General features: G+C 45.1%; 2 protein-coding genes across 5 annotated transcripts in view; one reads left to right on the top strand and one right to left on the bottom strand.

Moving 5' to 3' along the window:
- The window catches only part of ARL3 (ARF like GTPase 3), a 38,904-nt gene extending 24,683 nt beyond the window's left edge, over positions 1-14,221 (bottom strand). For both annotated transcript variants that reach the window (XM_077823268.1, XM_077823269.1), the window contains exons 1-2: positions 14,095-14,221; positions 171-314 (exon numbers count right to left, since the gene is read on the bottom strand). In XM_077823268.1, coding sequence (XP_077679394.1) covers positions 171-314; positions 14,095-14,097 — 147 coding nt within the window. In that variant the 5' untranslated portion in view covers positions 14,098-14,221. The remainder of the gene's footprint in view (positions 1-170; positions 315-14,094) is intronic.
- A 163-nt stretch (positions 14,222-14,384) lies between these two features.
- Positions 14,385-23,718, top strand: part of SFXN2 (sideroflexin 2) — a 28,958-nt gene continuing 19,624 nt past the window's right edge. For 2 of the 3 annotated variants that reach the window (XM_077823267.1, XM_077823265.1), the window contains exon 1: positions 14,385-14,436. The gene's annotated coding sequence lies outside the window, so the exon portion shown is untranslated. Of the gene's footprint in view, positions 14,437-22,159; positions 22,284-23,718 lie in introns of those variants that run through there. The other variant, XM_077823266.1, reaches the window with a different exon arrangement.

The raw sequence follows: 23,718 nt of genomic DNA, 5'->3' as shown, positions 1-23,718 counted from the left end.
AAGTTTTTCCTAATATCCAACCTAAACCTCCCCCACTGTTCTAATTTAGTTTTGTGTGCAGTCTTTAGCATTTCATAGGCATAGCTTGTACCTGAAATATGGTTAACATGGCATGTGGGATGGAAACAGAACACACAGCAGCCTGCAGGCCCAGGAAGAGCCTTTCTTACCTGTGTCGGTGTGATGTGGCTGATGTCTTCAGATGCCAGCTGTTTCAGGAGTGTGGTCTTGCCTGCATTATCCAGTCCCAGGAGGAGGATTCTCACCTCCTGGTCTGGTGCACTCTTCAGTTTGCGCAGAATTGACAGTAAACCCTGCAGCAGCCAGGAAATCCAAGATGTTATTTCCCATGCTGAAACTTTTTCCCCTTCCACAGCCTTGCCCTCCTCCCTCTGCTTCATGGTACATGGCAGCAGATCCCACCACCAGCGCAAACAGGATCTGAGGACTTGCCCCACCCTTTCATTCTTCCATTTCTCCACTTCTGTTCTCTCAGTGCCTCACTCCCACATGCAGCATCACCTTGGGTCTAGAAGCACACAACTGCCACTAATATCACTCAGCATGCCAGCTGATGGGGGCCATTCAAAGGGCTGTGTTGTCCAACTCAACTCCTGTAGCCTATTCAGTATTCACTGTGCCAGAGAGCATATCCCAAAGATGAGGTACATTAATGAGCTGCAGTCAAGCCACCAGGTGATCTGTATTATTTTTACCACCAACAAAACCCCATTAATCTAAATCTCCCTCTGTCTAGGTTACTATGTGCCCAGTAACACCCCTGATTATCCAAAACCCCATTTACTGGTCCTCTAAAAGATGCTAGGCAAATGAAACGTTCAGGTTTCTGAGGATGTAGCAGCTAACAAAAGTATCTCAGATCACTGTGCCTCATGGCTAAGAAAACTTCAAACATTAGCCAGGCTCAGCCCCTCGAGCTGACAGTATCATTCGGGATTAGGAAACGGAATCGGCACGTCGATTTATTTACAATGCAAACCACTAGAAAATAATGGAGCTCGTGGGATCCAAGTTACCCAGGAAAGAATTTTCCGTAGTATCTGGCTGGTGAATCTTGCCCATATGCTCAGAGTTTAGCTGATCGCCATATTTGGGGTCGGGAAGGAATTTTCCTCCAGGGCAGATTGAAGAGGCCCTGGAGGTTTTTCGCCTTCCTTTGTAGCATGGGGCCCAGGTCACTTGCTGGAGGATTCTCTGCTCCTTGAAGTCTTTAAACCACGATTTGAGGACTTCAATAGTTCAGACATAGGTGAGAGGTTTTTTGCAGGAGTGGGTGGGTGAAATTCTGTGGTCTGCGTTGTGCTGGAGGTCAGACTAGATGATCATAATGCTCCCTTCTGACCTTAGTATCTATGAATCTATGAACACAACATAAACCTTTGCTGGTGCCAATGATCAGACACCTGCACTGCTATGAAATAACGGTCAGCAGAAGAGCATTCTAGGTGCTGGCATATAACTGAGGACCACCACTTACCCTGCTTTGATTCAGAACCCTTCTGACAAGCACAGACACACAATAGAGAGGCAGTGCAGCAAGTAGATGGGGCAACAAATGGTGAGTCAAGAGCTCTGCCACTGATTTGCTAGGTGACCTCAGGCAAGTCACTTAATCACTCAGTGCCTCTCTGTCCCCTCCCAAACCCTTTCTTCGTCTTGCCTGTTTAGAATGTAAGCTCTTCCAGGCAGGGACTAGCTCTTACCATGTGTTTGTATGGCACCTATCACAACAGAGCCCCAGTGGGAATCTTGCTATCACACCTAATTAGAATCATCCTCCTCTCTGGAATGTGTCTGTGGAGGAAAATCCTCTTCATCCCTTTTGGGTCATCTCGTTTTCAGTCCAGTCTCTACTGGTCAGGTGTTCCCATAAAAAAAACTACCATAAGAGGCATTGATTGGCAGCCATGTGTGCTCTGTGCTGAGACCAATAGGACCTGGAGCCAGGAACTCACACTTCAAATCCCAGCTCATACCCAGAGGCCCTCCAGGCACATCACTGAACCTTAGTTTTGGAAATGGGGGTAATGATATTTTCCGATCTCATGATGATGGTATGAGGATGAATTAGTTATAGGTTGTAAAGTGCTCTGTAGATGGGAAGAGTTCCAAGTTCTAAATATTTTTGTTGAGGCCATGGAGACTGCTCCTGAAGATGGCTCCCTCTAGATCAGGGTTGAGACACATTGGCTAAGGGCAATGGGAAACTTGTCCTGGTATTGTCTCTGCACTACCATCCTATGCTGTGGATACAAGACTTCAGGATCCAGTGAAATCAGCTATCACCACTTTTCTTTAGAAAGCAGGCTTTTAATGTAGCATCCTATTCCAGTGCAGGTGTATTGGCTCCTAGCTGCCTCAGCTTCCACCTCTTTTAAACCACCACCTCTGAGCACTTACAATACTCTGCTCTGCACAAGGATGGTATTAATAAGCTCCAAAGGAAGATCTCACTACACAGATCATCCCAGCTAAGCTTCTGATAACACTGGAAAACCAAAGTTATATATGACCCCACCTCTGACCACCTGTACTATGGGCATTAATTGAATATCAATCAACTAAACTATCTGACACAACTAATAAATGAACATACACCATCCCTTGTACAGGGGAAGTTTTTGAGGAGGAGTTATTTAAAAGAATGTTTTTGTAGGATGCAAGTAGAAAGTTAACAAATGTCAGTCCCAACTCGATGCTTTTAAGAAGTAATAGCATAATGCAAAGGTTAAGCCATCTAGCTCTCAAGTCTGGAAATGCAATAGTAAGATTGAAATCTCACCCTTAATGCTACCTTTTTGTGCCTTAATACTGTCTGTGCCTATCATACGTTGTCAGTTAATAAAACTGGAAATGTATACTATCTATGGTACTGTATGTTGTTAAATATATATATGATGGTAGCACCCAGATAGGACTGCTTTGTATTAGGTGCTGCCTAATACATAAAGGTAGACACACTCTGACCCCAAAGAATTTACAATCTAAGATGAGTAATGGCAAAGGGTGGGGTAGGAGGTCAATCAAGTACATAGGCTTTCAGAATTATTCATCAACATGCTGACAACTTAAAAAATACAAGTTTAACCACACAACTAGTAACAAAGGCTAAGGCGCAAAATGAGCTACACCTAGCAAGGGATATAAAAGGCAATAAGAATATGTTCTTTAAATACATTAGGAGCAAAATAACGATGGAGGAAAGCGTAGGTCCTCTACTTAGCAGAGAGGGAGAGCTAATAACTGACGACATCAAAAAGACTATGGTGTTTAATGTCTGTTTTGCTTCAGTCTTTACTGAAAAGGTTAGTGGTGACCAGATACTCAACACAATTAATATTAAGAACAAGGGGAAGAAGTGGACGCCAAAATAGGGAAAGAACAGGTTAAAGAATATTTAGATAATTTAGATGTATTCAAGTTAGCAGGGCCTCATGAAATTCAACCTAGGACACTTAAGGAATTAGCTGAAACAATCTTGGAACCGTTAGAAATTATCTTCAAGAACTCACACAGGACGGGTGAGGTCCCAAAGGACTGAAGAGGGGCAAACACAGGACTTCTCTTTAAAAAGGGCAGGTGATGAGGTTTACAAACTGCACACTGGACAGCAAGGGTTGGCCTTGCAGGAGACTTGCCAACTCCTGCCTGACCACTTAGCAGCACTGTGGGTGGTGGTGGTGGTGCATCTTTTATCGGGGAACAAAGAGGACAGGGAATTATAGATCAGTCAGACTAACTTCAATATCTGGAAAGATACTGGAACAAATTATTAAACAATTAATTTGAAAGCATCTAGAAGATAATAGGGTTATAAGGCATAGCCAGCATGGATTTGTCATGAACAAATCAACCTGATTTCCTTCTGTGACAGAGTTACTGGCCTACCAACAAATACAAAATGGTAGGGTGACATCACTGTGTGTGTTGGCCTGACAGCGGGACCTATGAGATGTACATCTAACCTGAGTATTACATGGAGCAGACTGGGGGACTGACAACCGTCTTTATTGATCAAAGTTTTCCCTTTTTATTCAGCCAAAAATGTGTAAAAACTAGTCAGTTAAGTATCTAAATGTTGCCTGGCTGAAAGACCCATCAACTGCTGAACAATTCTCAACACAGCTAACTCTTCCAACAATTAGTGATGACTTATCTGCTGAAAGGTTGTCCCTGCATGATACAATCTATAATGCTGTTGTGAGCTGCGATAGATATACAAAATGCTATCATGCAGACTGGTTCGATGATGATGATGATCCTGAAATATTGAATCTTCTTGATGCCAAGTGGCAAGTGCATGACATGCTCTTAGCTGACCCGTCCACTGAAGGCAAGATAAGAAGTTATGGGTTTAATCTGCAGCAAGGGACACTTAGGTTGGATATTAGGAAAAACTTTCTAACTATAAAGGCAGTTAAGCTTTGGAATAGGCTTCCAAGGGATGTTGTGGAATCCCTATCATTGGAGGTTTCTAGGAACAGGTCAGACAAACACCTGTCAGGGATGGTTTATAACCTATCCTGAAAAATGATCCCTCACTCACAGATCTTGGGAGACAGACCAGTCTTCGCTTACATACAGCCCCCCAACCTGAAGCAAATACTCACCAGCAACCACACACCACACAACAAAAATACTAACCCAGGAACCTATCCTTGCAACAAAGCCCGATGCCAACTCTGTCCATATATTTATTCAAGTGACACATAATCACATTAGCCACGACATCAGGGGCTCGTTCACCTGCACATCTACCAATGTGATATATGCCATCATGTGCCAGCAATGCCCCTCTGCCATGTACACTGAATAAATGGACACAAATCTGACATCAGGAATCATAACATTCAAAAACTGGTAGGAGAACACTTCAACCTCTCTGGCCACTCAAGAACAGATTTAAGGGTGGCAATTTTGCAACAGAAAAGTTTCAAAAACAGACTCCAAAGAGAAACTGCTGAGCTTGAATTAATATGCAAACTAGATCCCATTAACCTGGGTTTGAATAGGGACGGGGAGTGGCTGGGTCATTACACCTAAGTTAAGTATCCTCACACCTTCTTGTCAACTGTCTAAATGGGCCATCTTGATGATCACTACAAAAGTTTTTATCGCCTGCTGATAATAGCTCATCTTAACTTAATAGCCTCTTACAGTTTGTATGGCATCTTCACCTTCTCTGTGTGTATCTATCTATCTATCTATCTATCTTCTTACTATCTATTCCATTCTATGCATCCGATGAAGTGGGCTGTAGCCCACAAAAGCTTCTGCTCTAATAAATTTGTTAATCTCTAAGGTGCCACAAGTCCTCCTGTTCTTTTTCAGAGTAGCAGCTGTGTTAGTCTGTATCCGCAAAAAGAAAAGGAGTACTTGCAGCACCTTAGAGACTAACCAATTTATTTGAACATAAGCTTTCGTGTGCTGCAGCTCACTTCATCCGATGCATAAAATGGAACATATAGTAAGAAGATATATATATACATACAGAGAAGTTGTTAGTCTCTAAGGTGCCACAAGTACTCCTTTTCTTTTTGCTTGCTAAGAGTAAAGCAATAAATTCCCAGAGCAGGTCAAGATTAGGAATCTTTTTAACTTTAAATGCAACTACAAGAAACCAAATGCAAAAGAATAAGCTACAAACCATCACTTATCTACCACTAAATACTTCTCAGGGGAGGAATGAAAAACAAATGTTAATAGATCCTCTCCTATTGCTGAATGATGAACTTCCAAACTAACACAACAGCCTACAAGAAATAAGATCAGCGTCGTTCCATATTCTATTCAAGTGACACTTCTTGTTGTGTGGTTGATCGCAGGATTATCTAGGTTAGCCAAGAGAGAAGGGGTTATTTATAGAAATAAAAGTATTCTCTGAGGTATAAAGTAAGCTGATTTAGAAGGCTAGAAGAAAAGCAAACCAATATATAGATGTGGACTCTGCTTTAGCAGCTCTGTTTGTATACAGATTATATAGCTCATGTGTGCAGTTAGAATGCAGTCCAATTTAAATCAAGACACAAACTCTAGTTTGGGCTAGCAGTCATTCAAAAACGTTACTGTTCTAAAGTTACATCTATGTATTCTGATTCTAGTAAATAGATATTTAATATCCGGCAGAAGCATCACTCAGTAAAATCTGTGGGGATGTTTAAAAATTCAGCCTTATAAATACCTAAATACTAGGGCTGTCAATTAATCACAGTTAACTCATGCAATTAACTCAAAAAAATTAATAGCAATTAAAAAAATTGAGATTAATCGCAGTTTTAATTGCACTGTTAAACAATAGAATACCAACTGAAATTTATTAAATATTTTTGATGTTTATCTACATTTTCATATATATTGTATTCTGTATTGTAATTGAAATCAAAGTATATTATTTTTATTACAAATATTTGCACTGTAAACAAAAGAAATAGCATTTTTCAGTTCACCTCATACAAGTACTGTAGTGCAATCTCTTTGTTGTGAAAGTGCAATTTACAAATATTGATTTTGTTGTTGTTACATAACTGCACTCAAAAATAAAACTATGTAAAACTTCAGAGCCTACAAATCCACTCAGCCCTACTTCTTGTTCAGCCAATTGCTAAGACAAACAAACTAGTTTACATTTACAGGAGATAATGCTACCCTCTTCTTATTTACAATATCACTAGAAAGTGAGAACAGGCATTAGCACGGCACTTTTGTAGCTGGCACAGCAAGGTACTTACGTGCCAGATATGCTAAACATTAGTATGCCCCTTCATGCTTCGCCCACCATTCCAGACGACATGCTTCCATGCTGATGATGCACGTTAAAAAAACAATGCGTTAATTAAATTTGTGACTGAACTCCTAGGGAGAGAACTGTACGTCCCCTGCTCTGTTTTAACCACATTCTGCGATATATTTTATGTTATAGCAGTCTCGGATGATGACCCAGCACATGTTGTTCGTTTTCACTTTCACTGCAGATTTCACAAAACGCAAAGAAAGTATCAATGTGAGATTTCTAAAGATAGCCACAGCACTTGACCCAACGTTTAAGAATCTGTACTGCCTTCCAAAATCTGAGAGGGACAAGGTGTGGAGCATGCTTTCAGAAGTCTTAAAAGAGCAACACTCCAATGCAGAATCTACAGAACCCAAATCACCAAAAAAGAAAATCAACCTTCTGCTGGTGGCATCTGACTCAGATGATGAAAATGAACATGCGTCGGTCCACACTGCTCTGGACTGTTATCGAGAAGAACCTGTCATCAGCATGGACACATGTCCCTTGGAATGGTGGCAGAAGCATGAAGGGACATATGAATCTTTAGCGCATCAGGCACATAAATATCTTGTGACGCTGGCTACAACTGTGCCATGAGAATGCCTGTTTTCGCTGTCAGGTGACACTGTAAACAAGAAATGGGCAGCATTATCTCCTGCAAATGTAAACAAACTTGTTTGTCTGAGCGACTGGCTGAACAAGAAGTAGGACTGAGAAGACTTGCAGGCGCTAAAATTTTACATTGTTTTATTTTTGAATGCAGTTTTTTGGTACGTAATTCTACATTTGTAAGTTCAACTTTCATGATAAAGAGATTGCATTATAGTATTTGTATTAGGTGAATTTAAAAATACTGCTTCTTTTCTTTTCTTACAGTGAAAATACTTGTAATCAAAAATAAATATAAAGTGAGCACTGTACACTTTGTATCTGTGTTGTAATTGAAATTGATATATTTGAAAATGTAGAAAACATCCAAAAATATTTAAAGAAATGGTATTCTATTATTAACAGTGCGATTAATCGTGATAAAATTTTTTGTTTCCGCGATTAATCAATCACTTGAGAGCCCTACTAAATACATGAGCTAAAAAGGTGTTAAGTGCTCCTTGATGGTTTAGCAGACTAGAAAAAGTAAGAATTAATTTACTTGCTGCATAACTCCAGCATGTGGCACGTGCAACCTGTACTACGCACATGCTGATGGACAGGTTTTTACTTGCAAACAAAATATTTGAATTAACTTTTGAATGGGAAAACCATAAATGTGGGCAGTAAACAGCAGTGTTGACTGCTATGGTGATATGGATGTTCCAGCAGGCAAGGCAAGGATACTAAAAAAAGCAATCTGTTGGTTGGATTAGTGGCAGGGCAGCTGTGTACTGGCAGTTTAAGGGATGAGATGGGTGATGTGGGGGGTTCCCAGGTTCAGTAGCAGAACAAGTCTTCAGCTGAGGCTTAAGCACATTGTCCAGCTGAAGAGCTGCACTGGCAACTTGTCAGGAGCGTGAGGGCTACATGTAATCTGCATAAAACTGAACAGATTGCAGCATTTTTAATATGGAGGGGGGAAACTGTGGAGGCCGTGTGACAGGGTGTATAGTGTTGCCAGGCTACACCTTTTAGATGAGGATAGCCATACTGGGCAACTCCAGAAGTGGTGGCATGTATGAAGCAAATAATCTGTTTTAGTCTTTGACTGAGTTGAACGAGAGACCAAAGTATCCTTCCTTTGTACAGAGAGGCACAGGACCTCCTCCAACAAGAGACTGACACCTGAGAGCACCACTAAGATACCTACATTTTCTGGAAGGTGGGTGGAGATACTAGAAAAGCAAAACACAAAACCACTGGATAATTACCAAGAAATTATATAAAATTTAATACTGGGTTCTACACTGTTGGGTGGCAAATACAGAGATATACAGCATTCAAAAAGGAAATTGGATATGAAAGAAAATTATCGTCTCATTAGCATCCTTCTGAGAATACAAATATGTGGTTTTATGAAAATATATAATTTCTAGGTTGAAAACACTCACTGAATTATCCAAAGTTTTTTTGTTATAGCTACGTGCGCTAAACTTTTCTTAATACATGTATATAAAAATACAATGACATTTACAGTCCTAAGGTTTGGCAGGTTTATTCAGCTTTAAATCCAAGCTATGTGGATTTCTAGAACTAGTTGGTGCATGCAACCACATCCTGTGCCATAGAAGCTCTTGAGAGGAAGAGTCACATTTATAGGCCAAATTAGAAGTTGATCTAGGGGGAACTGAGCATTGAAATTATCTGTTTCAGAGTAACAGCCGTGTTAGTCTGTATTCGCAAAAAGAAAAGGAGTACTTGTGGCACCTTAGAGACTAACCAATTTATTTGAGCATGAGCTTTCGTGAGCTACAGCTCATTTCATCGGATGCATACCGTGGAAACTGCAGAAGACATTATATACACACAGAGACCATGAAACAATGCCTCCTCCCATCCCACTGTCCTGCTGGTAATAATAAGATAAGCTATTACCAGCAGGACAGTGGGGTGGGAGGAGGCATTGTTTCATGGTCTCTGTGTGTATATAATGTCTTCTGCAGTTTCCACGGTATGCATCCGATGAAGTGAGCTGTAGCTCACGAAAGCTCATGCTCAAATAAATTGGTTAGTCTCTAAGGTGCCACAAGTACTCCTTTTCTTTTTGCGAAATTATCTGTGTAAATATCATATCAGAGTTGACAATATAAAGGATGTAATGGAGAGAACTATTTCACTTTATGCTATGGTCTAGAAATAAGGCGATGTAGGGCCTGTCAGTAACTGCGGGGTGGAGTTGTATCCCGATTAGGGAGAAGAAGCAAATATTTTCTGTTTTGTTGTATTAGCCACAAAGCTCAGATGATTAGAATATCAGTGCCCTCAGTGACCAGCAAATGTTTCCTTAGTAAGCGTGGCATTTAACAAAAGATCAAATAAAATTCTACTGAACTACAATGCTGCTATAAAGATCATTCTCCTAGCCCACTGCTTGACCATGTCACCCCACCCTTTGCCTCCCCCTTCTCTATCACATCAAACATAAGCTACTTGTCTTCACTTTTAAGGCCCTTCATGGCCTAACCCCACCCTACCTATCCTCTCTTATTCTCTATCAAGATGCTGACTCCTGCCTCTGATTGGACCATGGTGCAAGCCTCCATTACCCATTTGTTAAATCTGAAACAAGCGCCTTTCTGCTTTCTCTCACACTGCTAGTCAGGCTTAGGAAGAGTTCCTGGTAAACATCTGCAGAGCTACCTCATTATCCTCCTTCAAAACCCTCCTTTTCCATTATGCCTACAAAAAAACTGCCTATCACACTGACTAATATTGTCTCATTGTTTCCTTGTACTCTCCCACTGGTCTGTCTGTATGCACCTGTTATCTCTTGTTTTACACTTAGATTGTAAGCTCCTGGGGAAGGAACTCTCTTTTTGTTCTGTGTTTGTACAGTGCCTAGCACAGTGGGGTTCTGGTCCAAGACTGGGGTTCCTACACACTACAGTAAAGAGTAATAACAACAACTCTAAAAGCATTCCGTAAGACAGAGGATGCCTATTTGAGGAAGATTAGTGAAGGTTTCACTGTATTTATATAGGATTTGGTAGAGTGGGATCAAACAAACGGTCTATCGAGTCTAATATGCCTTCAGCAGTGGCTAGTAGCTGATGTTTCATTCCTAGTCCATTGTGCAATTCTGTACACAGTGTGTGAGGGTGGGGAATCCTTCCTTACTGCAGCTAATTAGCTGATGCCCTGAAGCATGATGTTTGATTAACTTTCTCTTAGCCTGCCTAACTACAGATGCTACATAAAAGCCTTTTTCAAAACAACCAAAGAGCCTTAATCTATTTAGCACAGCTTATTCAATACTTCTAACACAGTCAAAACGAAATCAATTACTTGCTGCGCAAATTCCAGACTATGGTGTCATTCAATGCATACATTTTTTTCTGCATTAAAGTTTACCTTTTGCTGGAGTCAAATCACCTAGAAAGTTTTCCCTGCTCAAACCCACTGACACAGTTTTCTATCAAAAGAGGTCATACAAAGTTTTCTATTTTGGGCCACTGGGAGATATCTGAATGGGTCCTTCTGTGCATGCCTTTGCATAATTGAAATCAAACTCTTTTGCTTCCTTTAAATTTGTTAGCAATGTGTCACATGCAGATTTCCATAGGAAAAGGGTTTCAGAGTAGCAGCCGTGTTAGTCTGTATTCGCAAAAAGAAAAGGAGGACTAGTAGCACCTTAGAGATTAACCACACAAAATTTCTATCTATGGGTGTCAATGATGACAATGCCTGCATGCTTTTCTTCCTTCTGTTGGTTTTGGTATTTGAAACTCGTGTCTAGCTTTTGGAACACGTTTGTACATATTTCAGTATACCTGTCTTAGATAACTACCTGCTGTATATGAGTCAATGTTAAGACGTACTCTTTTAAAAAAACCCTATGATGTAATGTAATTTTACTGTGCAGATAAAAGCACCAACAAACTATTAGACCATATGCAAACATTTCTAAAAGGAGTCACTTTCCAAGTCTTATCTCAGAAAGTTCTCAATTTCTGGAACAAATTCTAGGTATCAAGGATACTACTGACAATAAATGGATTGTGGTTTTGTTTGAAAGAATAGATCACAATCAGCCTTAAGTGCCTGACTCCACTTTTAACTATGCAGAAACTACCCTGTCTCCATATAATAATTTTGAGCAAGTCACCTAACCTCTCCGTGAGTCAGTTTCCCAATCTGCAAAATGGGATAATACTTGAACATCATGATAGAGCACTCTGATGTCCTTGAATAAAAGACCCTGTAAGTACAAAGTTATTATACTCTTTGCCTGATGTCTGTTAATAAAGTGCCGTAAACATGTAAATATAGTTATTTACAGTAGCAAGTAAGCCACAGGTGCCATTTAACACAATATTTTCCAAACTTTCAAAAGATGAGCCCTCTTTTAGGACAACAAAACTGACTGGGCTCTCACTGCAGTCCCACCAGGTGAAGTTTAACAATCTACCCATCTCTCAATGTATACATCTGCTGTGCCCTCACTTCCTTTCCCCAGCTGGTACTTCATGCCCTCTGCCCCACACTTTTGGGAATTGCTGGAATAGATCTTCATAATATTAAACTTCCACTCATTTCTAAGATGCTTTGATGTGCATTGAAATAATTTAAATATCAACATTGTTAACTCATTATTGGCATCAGAGTAAGCAACCACTGAAAACAATGGGGCAATTCACTCCTGAGGGCTGTTGTTCTAGGCTCTCTGCAAATTCTGGTCTCTGAAGTGGTTTCACTCCCTTCACATTTTCAAGGTTTTCTTCACAGCCATAACAGCTAGAGACTTAGTGTTTGTTGTTTTGTTTCTTTTAATGAAAGCTGAGATTCTGGAGAACAATTTATGTCAGGGTCTTTAGCTGGGGTGCTCCCCCGTCTCTCCCCACTCCAGCTAGTCTCTGATGAACCCCCAGGGGCCATACCACACACTCTGGGAAACACTGATTTTATATATGGGAAATACATTTGTGTATCTTTCTGTTTAATGCTAAGTAAAACATGCACTGGAAACTACCTACTTCCCTCCTGTCCACCCCATCTCACACACACAATAAATGCTCAGAAACCATTCAGCAAATCCCAGACTGTATCAGTTTGAGACCTTCACAAAGCAAAAGTACAACTTTATCTGTCAGCAGTCGCTGCCCAAGTGTAGTTGGTGGAGTGCTCCATTGCATTATGTAACTGCCCTCATCTTTAAAGCAGATGTATTTTCTGTGATGACCACTGTGTCTAGTATGTAATGACCCACCATCAACTGAACAAAAAGGGAACAGGGGCCCTGGCCTTTGTCTCCACACCTTTTATGATGGAGCAGTGTGGAATGCTGCAGGCTGGGATGGGTGGGGAATGCAGAACCATCACAGTGAAGATGCTATGCTCCTAGTATGCTGTCCGTGTAGCAACTCAATTAGGGACAATGTGGTTGCCTTGAACCAGTGTGTGCAAACCAGGCCATGTCTATGGATTTGAGGACTGAATGCAGCCCTTATACGTGGGGCTATTGGAGGCTGTTCACCTCTTTCACCCATCCTCTGTCCCACTGTCATAAGCTTGACTCTTTAGTTTCTGCACACACACCATCCTGCCATAGGGCTAGCCCACCTCTTGGAGGGATGGGGGTGCTCCCCTGCAGCAGCTGTGTCAACCCCTCCTCACCCTGGCACTGCATGCCAGAAACTTCTGAATACCTGCTGGTCCTTTCTCCTCCAATGAGACCCCCAGGCTGGCCCCCCATCCCTCCCTCTTCATAGTACCCCCAGCACCCCATCCATCCCTTCCCATCCAGGCTTGGCTCGCAGATCCCCAGCCCCCCACCTCTTCCTCCCCACCCAGGCTAGCCCCTCCAGTCCATCCCTCCTGCCTCGCCTAGGCTGGACACCATCCCTCCCTCCCTCCCTCCCTCCCTCTCCACGGCACCTTAGCCCCCCCTCCATCCATCCTTCCCCAGCCAGGCTGGGCCCCCCAGCATCCCACCCCTTCCCACCCTCCCCCTCAAGCTTGGTCCCCAACCCCCACCCCTTCCCCCCAGGCTGGACCCCCATCGCTCCCTCTCCATAGCACCCTAGCCCCATCCCTCCCTCCCCACCCAGGCTGCCCCCGGCCCCTCCCCCAGACAGCAGGACCCTCCCCTGGCTGCCCCCCCCCAGCACCCCCCAATCCCTCTCCCCACCCAGGCTGCCCCCCAGCACCCCCCAATCCCTCTCCCCACCCAGGCAGCCCCCCCAATCCCTCTCCCCACCCAGGCTGCCCCCGGCCCCTCCCCCAGACAGCAGGACCCTCCCCTGGCTGCCCCCCCAGCACCCTCCAATCCCTCTCCCCACCCAGGCTGCCCCCCAATCCCTCTCCCCACCCAGGCTGCCCCCCAGCACCCCCCAATCCCTCTCCCCACCCAGGCAGCCCCCCAGCCCCCCCCAATCCCTCTCCCCACCCAGGCAGCCCCCCAGCCCCCCCCAATCCCTCTCCCCACCCAGGCAGCCCCCCCAATCCCTCTCCCCACCCAGGCTGCCCCCGGCCCCTCCCCCAGACAGCAGGACCTCCCCTGGCTGCCCCCCCAGCACCCTCCAATCCCTCTCCCCACCCAGGCTGGCCCCCCCAGCACTCCCTAATCCCTCTCCCCACCCAGGCTGCCCCCGGCCCCTCCCCCAGACAGCAGGACCCTCCCCTGGCTGCCCCCCCTCACATCTCGCACTCACCATCCTCTACCTACGCGGCTCCCGGGTTACCATGGGCAACTGCGTCATGCGCGCCGCCTCCTACGTACAGCGTCACCCTTCTCCGCGGCACGCACGTCGCACGAGCGGCAGCGGGGCCGGGTCGGACACAAATTCCGGCCCCTGCCGGCCGCGTCGTGCCCCTCCTCGGCGCATGCGTATTAAACCTCCTTGGCTCCCGTCCCGGGTCCTGCGCTGGTGCTGGCAAGGGGGGGGGCGGCCGGCTCTGACTGGCTGACAGGGGCCACGCCTGAGGGAGCGGGGCGGGGAAAGCCACGTGGGCCCGAGCGAGGGAGAGGGGCTCTGGCCTGGGGGCTGCAGCAGGTAGGGGGCCGGGGGCCCTGGGATATGCAAACCCCGGAGAGCTGGGGGGCGCGGTGCAATGGGAGGGGGGGCAGAGGGGTGCAGGGCAGTGCAATGGGGGGCACCGGGTAAACCCCAGGAGGTCAGAGTGCGGTGTAATAGGGGGCAGGGCAAGTCCCCGGGGGCGGGGCGGGGCGGGGCAGTGCGGGGCAAGCCCCCCGGGGATCTGAAGGGGCGGGGCAAGCCCCCGGGGGTCTGAAGGGGGAGCAGGGCAGTGCGGGGCAAGCCCCCCGGGGGTCTGAGGGGGGGGGCAGTGCGGGGCAAGCCCCCCGGGGGTCTGAGGGGGGGGGCAGTGCGGGGCAAGCCCCCCGGGGGTCTGAGGGGGGGGGTAGTGCGGGGCAGTGCAGGGTAAGCCCCCGGGGGTCTGAAGGGGGGGTGGGGCAGGGCAAGCCCCCGGGGGTCTGAAGGGGGGGGGAGTGCAGTGTGAGGCAGGGCAAGGTTCCAGGGCTCTGAAATGGGGGGGCAGTGCAGTGCTGTGGGGATTGCAATGTAAAGCCCAGGAGATCTGAAAGGGAAGCGCAGTGCTTTGGGGGGGGAGTGCAGTGTTTACCCTGTTGGGGGGTGGATGTGAGAGGGGAGGGGAAGGGTGTGCAGTGCCGGGTAGAAACCAAGTGATCAGAGAGGAGTGTAGTGGTTTTGGTGGAGGGGAGGGCGCAGTATATAGCCCAGAGAATCTGAGAGGACATGGCAGGTGCAGCATAGGCTGTGTGTGGAGACAGGGACGTTATCGGAGAGGGACTAGGAAGGGGAGTACAGTGCAAAGCCTAGGGTATCCAAGGGGGGCGGGCAGTGCAGTTTCATGGGGGTGGGTGTAGAGTGAAAACCCCGAGGGGAGCTGAGAGAGCCAGGGCAGGGCTGTGCAATAGGCGCAGCCTTGGCAGAGTGGAGGGGACTAGATAAGCTCAGACAGGCGGGGAGAAGTGGAGTTGTAGAACCTGGAAAGGGGCCAGTGGGGAGAGCCAAAGGGGTGTGGGTGTGGTGTGGGCAAAACAACAGGCTGTGACCTAGGAAGGTAACTTTGGTTGCTGTATTTTGGATGGACCCATGGCAGTGAGTAATCCCAATGGGAGCTGGTCAGCGGCTGGGCCAGAGTTTCTGCTATCAGGACGCACACGAGGGTCTTTGTCCAAACCCTAAAGCTTTTTCTTCCACAATGTTTTAGAGTGCCTGAGTTGATGGCTGGGGCTTAAGTGATTGACAGGGAGCAAGCAGAGATTTCCTCTGACACCTTTTACCTGCTGTAACCTGGGTCACATCAGGCTAACCATGGGTGCCCAGATGCAGCCTCATGCAAGGAAGCGGGGAAGAGGGAGTGTGTGTTGGCCTGGGCTAGCCAGTTGGGTGTGGGAGAACCTGCCACACGTCACTGTTGTAGGGGATGGAGGGTTGAGACTTGAAATTGTAGCTCATTGAAACCATGCAAGCAAAACCCTCTGTTGCAAGAGAAGGAATCTTCTGAAACCCAATCCAGCGGGAAGAGTTGACAGCCCTGGGAATATAGCAACTGGTGACTCTCTAAACAGACTCTGGACATAATGAAGGGGTGCGAAGCAAGCTCCTGGATCATCTGAAATCTCTCAAAGCGAGTCGCTAAGTGGCTGGGTTCTCTGTGTTTATTTAAACCAGTTTTCTGAAAAACGCAGCCCCCTCTGTTCCCCCTCGCCCTGCCACAGTAGCTGTTTCAAGCTCTGTTAGGTTAACGGCATTTTGATCACATCAGTTGCTTGATGGAATGTTTCTGCTGTGTCCATGGTAACTTTTCTGGACCTTTCCAAGTGGCTGAATGTTGATTTGAGCCAGTTTTTCCTTTGATGGAACTGAAAGGAAATGTCCTTTCCGGGCTTTGGACAACAGCCAGAGGTGGTGAAATCCTCACCTCGTTGCTCTCCCCCCTCATCCCTGCCGGGGCTACCCACCCACATCCCCTTCCTCTCTCCTTGCTTACTGATGCTTTTTCTACACAGAAAGAGAGATGTTGAATTAGATTATGTTGTTTTCCGTGGTTCACTGAAAGGAAAGTAAGGGGGAATCTCTAACCTCCTTGGGGGGGAGGGCAGCTGCTGTTGGGGTGAGGGACTGGTTCACTGTGTCCACCCCATCCAAAGGTGGGGGGAAAGGCATAAAATCAGCCAAAGCATCATTAAAACTTAGTCACAATGTTGGACAAAGCAAACGCTCTACAATGGAAATGTTCTGAGCTAAATACATCCTTAGCATCATGGCATCAGTGGCATTGCACCAGTGAGGTGTTGAGGTTCATTACATCAGTTTCCCTCAGCCCTGATCTCCATCTGTCTGGTTTACACCTTCATTCTCTCTTTCGGAGCCTGTATAGCTCCCCTCCCCTCAGACTCCTCTTTCAAAGCTCTCCTTTAAATTAACTCTTTGCCTGCTGTTGTTCCCTCCAGCCAAGAATCTCAAAGACCTTTAAATCACTCGTGTTTGTAACTCATGACTCTCCCATATGGTATATAATCCCCATTTTTAGAGATGAAGAAACTGGTGGCACAGAGAGGGCAGAGCTAGGGATAGAACCCAGGAGGCCTGACCGCAAGCTTTGCACGTTCACTGCAAAACCATCAGTCCCTTCTTTCTTCAAGATGTTTTGTCTTTTCTGATTTGGCTTTTCTCCCTGGTCTGCTTTTACCATCAGTGTTTTCTGTCTATTTCTTCCTTCACTGCTAGGTGTATCTCTTCCATAGCTGCTTCTCCTTCCCCATGGACTTTAAAGTTTTTAGAATCCTAGAACTGTAGGGGTGGAAGGAACTCAAGAAGTCATCAAGTCCAGTCCCTTGTGCTGAGCTGGGCCCAAGTTAACATAGACCACCCTTGAGACACGAGTTTGCCCAATCTGGTCTTTAAAACCTCCAGTGATAGGTTGTGGAATCCTCTCCTTGGAGGCCTATTCCAGAGTTTAACTACTATGGTTAGAAAGTTATTCCTAAAATCTAACACTCAATCTTCCTTGCTGCAGATGAAGCCCATTACTTCTTGCCCTGCCTTCAGTGGATTTGGAGAACAATTGATCACAATCCTCTTTATAACAGTCCTTAACGTATTTGAAGACTGTTACCAGGTCTTCCCTTGGTATTCTTTTCCCAGTTTTTTTAACCTTTCCTCATAGGTGAGGTTTTCTAGACCTTTTATCGTTCTTGCTCTCCTGTGGACTCTGTCCAGTTTGTCCCCTTCTTTCCTAAAGTGTGGTACCCAGAATTGGACACAGGACTCCAGCTGGGGCCTCACCAGCGCTGAGTAGAGCGGGACAAAACAATTACCTCCTATGTCTCACATTCAATGCTTCCTTTAATGTGGCCCAGAATATTGGCCTTTTTTGCAGCTGCGTCATATTGGTGACTCTTATTCAATTTGTAATCCACTATAACCCCAGATACTTAGTAGTAGTACCACCTAGCCAATTATTTCCCATTTGTAGTTGTGTATTTGATTTTTTTTTCCCCCTTCCTAAGTGAAGTACTTTGCACTTGTCTTTTATTGAATTTCAAGTTGTAGAATTCAGACCAATTCTTCAATTTGTCAAGATCATTTTTAATTCGAATCCTGTCCTCCAAACTGCTGGCAGCCCTTCTCACAAGAGTGTCATCTGCACATTTTGTAAGCATACTCTCCGCTCCATTATCCAAGTAATCAGTGAAAATATTGAATAGTACGGGACTCAGGACTGACCACTGTGGGATCCCACAAGCTACTGCCTACCGGTTTGACAGCAAACCATTGATTGCTCTGAGTACAGTCTTCCAACCAGGTGTGCACTCATCTTACATTAATTTCATCTAGACCACATTTCCCTGGCTTGCTTATGGGAGTGTCATGTGGTACTGTGTCAAACACCACCTTCTTCCCCTGATTAAATCCCATTGAAATGAATGCATGGGTCTCATTGACTTCAGTGGACTTTGGATCGGGCCCCTGGTGAATGGAATACCCTGTGCATGTTGAGAGGATGATGCACATTTATAAAAGAAGTTTAATATTTATTTAGAGGTCAAGCTCAGCACTGAGACCTGTAAGCTTTATTCAGCTTGATGGACTGTTTTCTAGCATTGCAAGGGCAAGTCACATTCCCCTGCACAGTACAGGGTCGTTGGACTCTCCTGATTAATAATTAGGATCCTTCGTGGGCTTTAACTTGGGACAAACTGACAAGCAAAGTGATTATTTCATTTTCCAGTCTGTCTTATTTTTCCTTCCCTCCCCCGATATTTTAACCGCAAGAACCAGACTCGGAAGTTGCACCTGTGTTTCGAGTGACTTCCCCTCCTCTCACCCCCCCCCCCCCCCAACAATGCCCAAGGAAACTACATGATATTGGCAGGGCCAGTTGCTCAGCTCCTGCCTCCCTGCTCTAGTCACTGGACTGCACTGCTTCTGGATTTGCACACTGCCCAACCTTTCATCCCTCTCCCTTGATTGCATCTCTCTCCTGCCGTTGCTTTGGCCGGTTCCTGCTCACCAGAGGGATCTCTGCCACCCAGAGGTGGCTGTACATGGGTGGCTCTCCAGGAGCTGTGAAGACGAGGTGGGAGACAACCTGTAGGTGAGGTGCTCTGTAGCTGGCTGGCTGAATGGAAGCCACTGCAGGAGTGGAGCGAAGAGAATGTGGCTGATGGCTCAAAAGGACGTTGTCTGTTTCCTGCTCCCCAACATCATCCCCAGCCAGTAGAGCATGGCAGCTGTCTCCTCCCGTTTTGAGGCTACACCCCTTCCTTCCATTGAGACCTCTAGACCAGTCAGCAATGTATCCAGGACAACAGCACTGGGCAGCTGCTGAAGTAATTTATGCTGCAGCCCCCATGGCCCCAGTGGGTGATGCCAGTCCATTTAAAAATGCACCCATGTTGGCACGTGGTAAAATGAGTGCTGTCAAGTGCATTGGTTGAGTATGGGTTTGGCATGGGGCGTCCCCACCCCCAGTGACCACTGAAGTTAGCCAGGTTGCCATGTTTTGAGATCGTCTGATAAATGGTAAGTTAGGATTCCCGCTGCTACACTGGAACTATCAGTGACAATGGATCTATCCACAGGATTTTGGAATTAGTCAGCCACGGGACACGTGCTTCCTGGGATGTCCGAAACTGGGCTGCACAGTGCTCTGTGGGGACCGATACTGCCCCAGCGAGGATGGAGAAGAGGAACCAAGAATCCGTTTCTCTCTCTCATTCCTGTGATTCCCTGAGGCCCTGCAGTGTGACAACTCTCCCAGGCGTGGCGTTAGGAACATCTGTTACTGGGAAGTAGTAGATTGTTAGATGCCAAACACCCACAGGTGTGGGTTCCATTGCATAGCTCAAAGGAGGGCTTAGACTAGACATAGTCTGTGTCGGAAATGGATCTGGAGAAACGTTCATTTAAAACATAACACGGCTCCATGGATGATCCCCAACGCTGCCACTGTCTGGCTGCGTGACCTTTGTCTGTAAAATGGGGAGAGCAAAACTTGCTTCTCATTGTCGACTGCAGGGAGATCTGCAGGTGGGAAAAGCTGTGTTGGTGCCGAGTCTTAGCAGGCTATTTTGCTTTGTAAAATCTGAGAGCAGATCACCGCCCTGTTCCTTTTGTGAGCCTTGTCCATCATTTCAAGGTTCAAGTCTTAATGTGTAGGGATCTCTTTAACATGCCATGAAACTCTCAGCCAGTCGCAGTCAGTTACCTGGCTACTTTAAAGCCAAACAATAACTTAATTCTAAAATAAATAGTATATGCCCAGGTGGCATCCTCAAGGTAAGAGCTAGCAGCTCGGATTGGGCTCAAGGTTAATCCGTTCTTAAACCTACGAGCTTGGGGTGCGTTGTGTTTAAGTTCTCCCATTCCTATCACTTCATCTTTGCCAGTAGAGAAAGTGGTACCACGGGCTTAATTTGTTTTGTAAGTGGTGATTCTAAGGGGGCAGCAGAATCCTTCTAATCCAAAGGATCCTCATATTGCTCCTTTTCTGAATTGGGCCATCAGGGTCACCCCCTTCCCCGAATATCAATACTTGGCTATTTCATATGGCTCTTCTCATCTTCAGAGCATTGCACAAACATCAATTCAACCTGGCAAGGCTGGTAAGTTTAATGATCCTCGTTAAGATGATGGGAAACAGTGAGGTACAGAAAGTTTAGGAGGACCTATACGTTTGTGTTGGAGTCATAATGTTAGAGAGAGAAATACTACCTTAAATTGTCATTGTAGGAGACTTTAACTTCCTGAGTATAGACTGGACAGCAAATGCTTCTGACAGTTATTCCTGGATGTGATCGTTTGCAGATTTTTAGTTGGTAACTAAGGTTTTTTATTTCAAAAGGGCAGATCTTGGGGGAATTAAGTGAAGTTAACTGACCTGAAAAGCTCAGAGATTTCAATGTGCAGGACGGGCTTGGAATTTTTTTTAAGTCTTAAGGTACAAATTCCACATCGTTTTTGCGTCCCAGCATGGGGGAGAAAAACTTGTGGAGAAGCTCTCCAGTTCTAGCTGGTTGAAGAACCAGCTCAGAAAGGATATTAGGAGTAAACAGAGCCTACGAGAACAAGAGAAAGAGATTGATCAGCAAACAGAAGCTCCATGTTGGTGTTGAAAGCGTAGGGAGAAAGTGAAACTCGCCAAAAGTAGTTAGACCTTGCAAATGACATTAAAACAAATAGTAAAAGATGCTTTGGCTATATAAATAAAAAGAGCAAGAAAAGAAGTGGGGTTGCCATGCAGCGATGATGGGGTAGAAATTAAGTGTACACTAGGTATGGTCCAAAACTTTGCCTCAGTTTTTAGCAAGGCCGGGAATGGAGAACATGGGGTGACAAAGGCAGGATGACCAGTGTGAATGAGCATCTAGAAATGGAAATAACCACATCTGAGGTAGGAAGCAACACGTTAAACTCTTTGAGCTTTCTGGTTGGGGACCCAGATAATCGTCATTCCAGAACACTGAAAGAATGGACACTTGAAACTGGAAGTCCAGTAGCAAGGATTTTTAATACATCTATCAAATTGGGTGTGGTAGAATATGAATGGAGAATAGCAAACATAGTGTCTATATTTAACAAAGTAGGCGGGGGGGAGGAACTGATCTGGGAAACCATAGACCCATTAGTCTGAGCTCAGCAGTATGCAAGGCTTTGGAACAAATTTTGAAGGAACAAAAAATTAACAACATAGAGGTCAAGGGAAAATGCGATGAAATGCAACACCGGGTTACCAAAAATAGTGCTGGATGAACCTGATATTTCTTTAAATAAGGGAAATGATGGGAAATTCGGTAGATCTAATCTATTTGGATGTCAATAAAGCATTTGATACAACGCCACAGGAAATTATTAGTTAAACTAGACAAGATGAGGATTAGTACAAAATTGTAAAATGTGTAAAGAAATCACTAAAGGGGAGATGGCAGTGGGCGGTGCTGAAGGACTGTCGGGCTGGAGGGAGGTTTCTAGTGAAGTTCCTCAAGGTTCGTTCTTTCGTCTAATCTTTAATATTTTCATTCATGACCCGGGCACGAAAAGTAGGAGTGAGCTAGTGAAATCTACTGAAAACACAAAATTGGGAAGCACTGTCAATACAGAGGAAGATTGGAATATTATAGAAGAAGAAGAACTGGATGATCTAGAAGACTGGAGTAATATTAAATGTTATCCTATTTCTAGTACAAAATGCAAGGTCATGCACTGAGGGTCTAATAAGTTCTGCTATCAACTGAGGGCTCTGCAGCTGAAAGTGACAGAGAAAGACCTGGGTGTATTCATTGATCATAGGATGACTACGAGCTACCATTGTGATGTGGCTGTGAAAAAGGCAAATGCAATGCTAGGAGGTATGCCCGTAGCGATGGGAAAGTATTAATACCATTGCACTGGGCAGGCCTCCTCTGAAAAACCAATCCAATTCTGCTCACCCACGTTCCAATTTAAGTTCCTCTTTTTTTGAACAGGTCCAGATCCAGGAGGTCCCTTCCAGGCCTATGTCACTATGATTAGAACTTTGGCTTTCCTAGCTCCTAGGCCAGTACTGCAACAATTGCTGGCTCTCTAGAATACAACAATGAGAATACTTGGCATTTATCAGCCAACAAGCTCAGAGGTTGCCCATCTTGCAGATTTTTCTTTAGAACGTCTGTCTTCTTGCGGGGTTTGATAACGACAAACCTACTGAGTCCATTAACCAAGCTGAAGGATCTTGTACACACTACAGGCCAAATAATTCCATATCCAGGGAAGTTATAAAGTCCACCAAGAATGGAGGAAGTTTGCAGTATTTACATAAGAACTTAAGATACTGGGTCAGACCAAAGGTCCATCCAGCCCAATATCCTGTCTGCCGACAGTGGCCAATGCCAGGTGCCCCAGAGGGAGTGAACCTAACAGGTAATGATCTAGTGATCTCTTCTGCCATCCATCTCCATCCTCTGACAAACAGAGGCCAGGGACACCATTCCTTACCCATCCTGGCTAATAGCCATTAATGGACTTAGCCTCCATGAATTTATTCAGTTCTCTTTTAAACCTTGTTATAGTCCTTGCCTTCACAACCTCCTCAGGCAAGGAGTTCCACAGGTTGACTGTGCGCTGAGTGAAGAACTTCCTTTTATTTGTTTTAAACCTGCTACACATTAATTTCATTTGGTGGCCCCTAGTTCTTATGTTATGGGAACAAGTAAATAACTTTTCCTTATTCGCTTTCTCCACATCACTCATGATTTTATAGACCTCTATCATATCCCCCCTTAGTCTCCTCTTTTCCAAACTGAAAAGTCCTAGCCTCTTTAATCTCTCCTCATATGGGACCTGTTCCAAACCCCTAATCATTTTAGTTGCCCTTTTCTGAACCTTTTCTAATGCCAGTATATCTTTTTGGGGATGAGGGGACCACATCTGTACACAGTATTCAAGATGTGGGTGTACCATGGATTTATATAAAGGCAATAAGATATTCTCTGTCTTATTCCCTTTTTTAAATGATTCCTAACATCCAGTTTGCTTTTTGAATTGCCGCTGCACACTGCATGGATGTCTTCAGAGAACTATCCACAATGACTCCAAGATCTTTCTCCTGATTAGCTGTAGCTAAATTAGCCCCCATCATATTGGGGAAAAAATAACCCCAACTATACATACAATGTGCATTACTTTACATTTATCCACGTTAAATTTCATTTGCCATTTTGTTGCCCAATCACTTAGTTTTGTGAGATCTTTTTGAAGTTCTTCACAGTCTGCTTTGGTCTTAACTATCTTGAGCAGTGTAGTATC

The sequence above is a fragment of the Eretmochelys imbricata genome, chromosome 7, assembly GCF_965152235.1.
Source record: "Eretmochelys imbricata isolate rEreImb1 chromosome 7, rEreImb1.hap1, whole genome shotgun sequence".
NCBI classification, from domain to species: domain Eukaryota; kingdom Metazoa; phylum Chordata; order Testudines; family Cheloniidae; genus Eretmochelys; species Eretmochelys imbricata.
The sequence above is the reverse complement of the archived record's forward strand: the minus strand, read 5'-3'. Positions and strand labels throughout refer to the sequence as shown.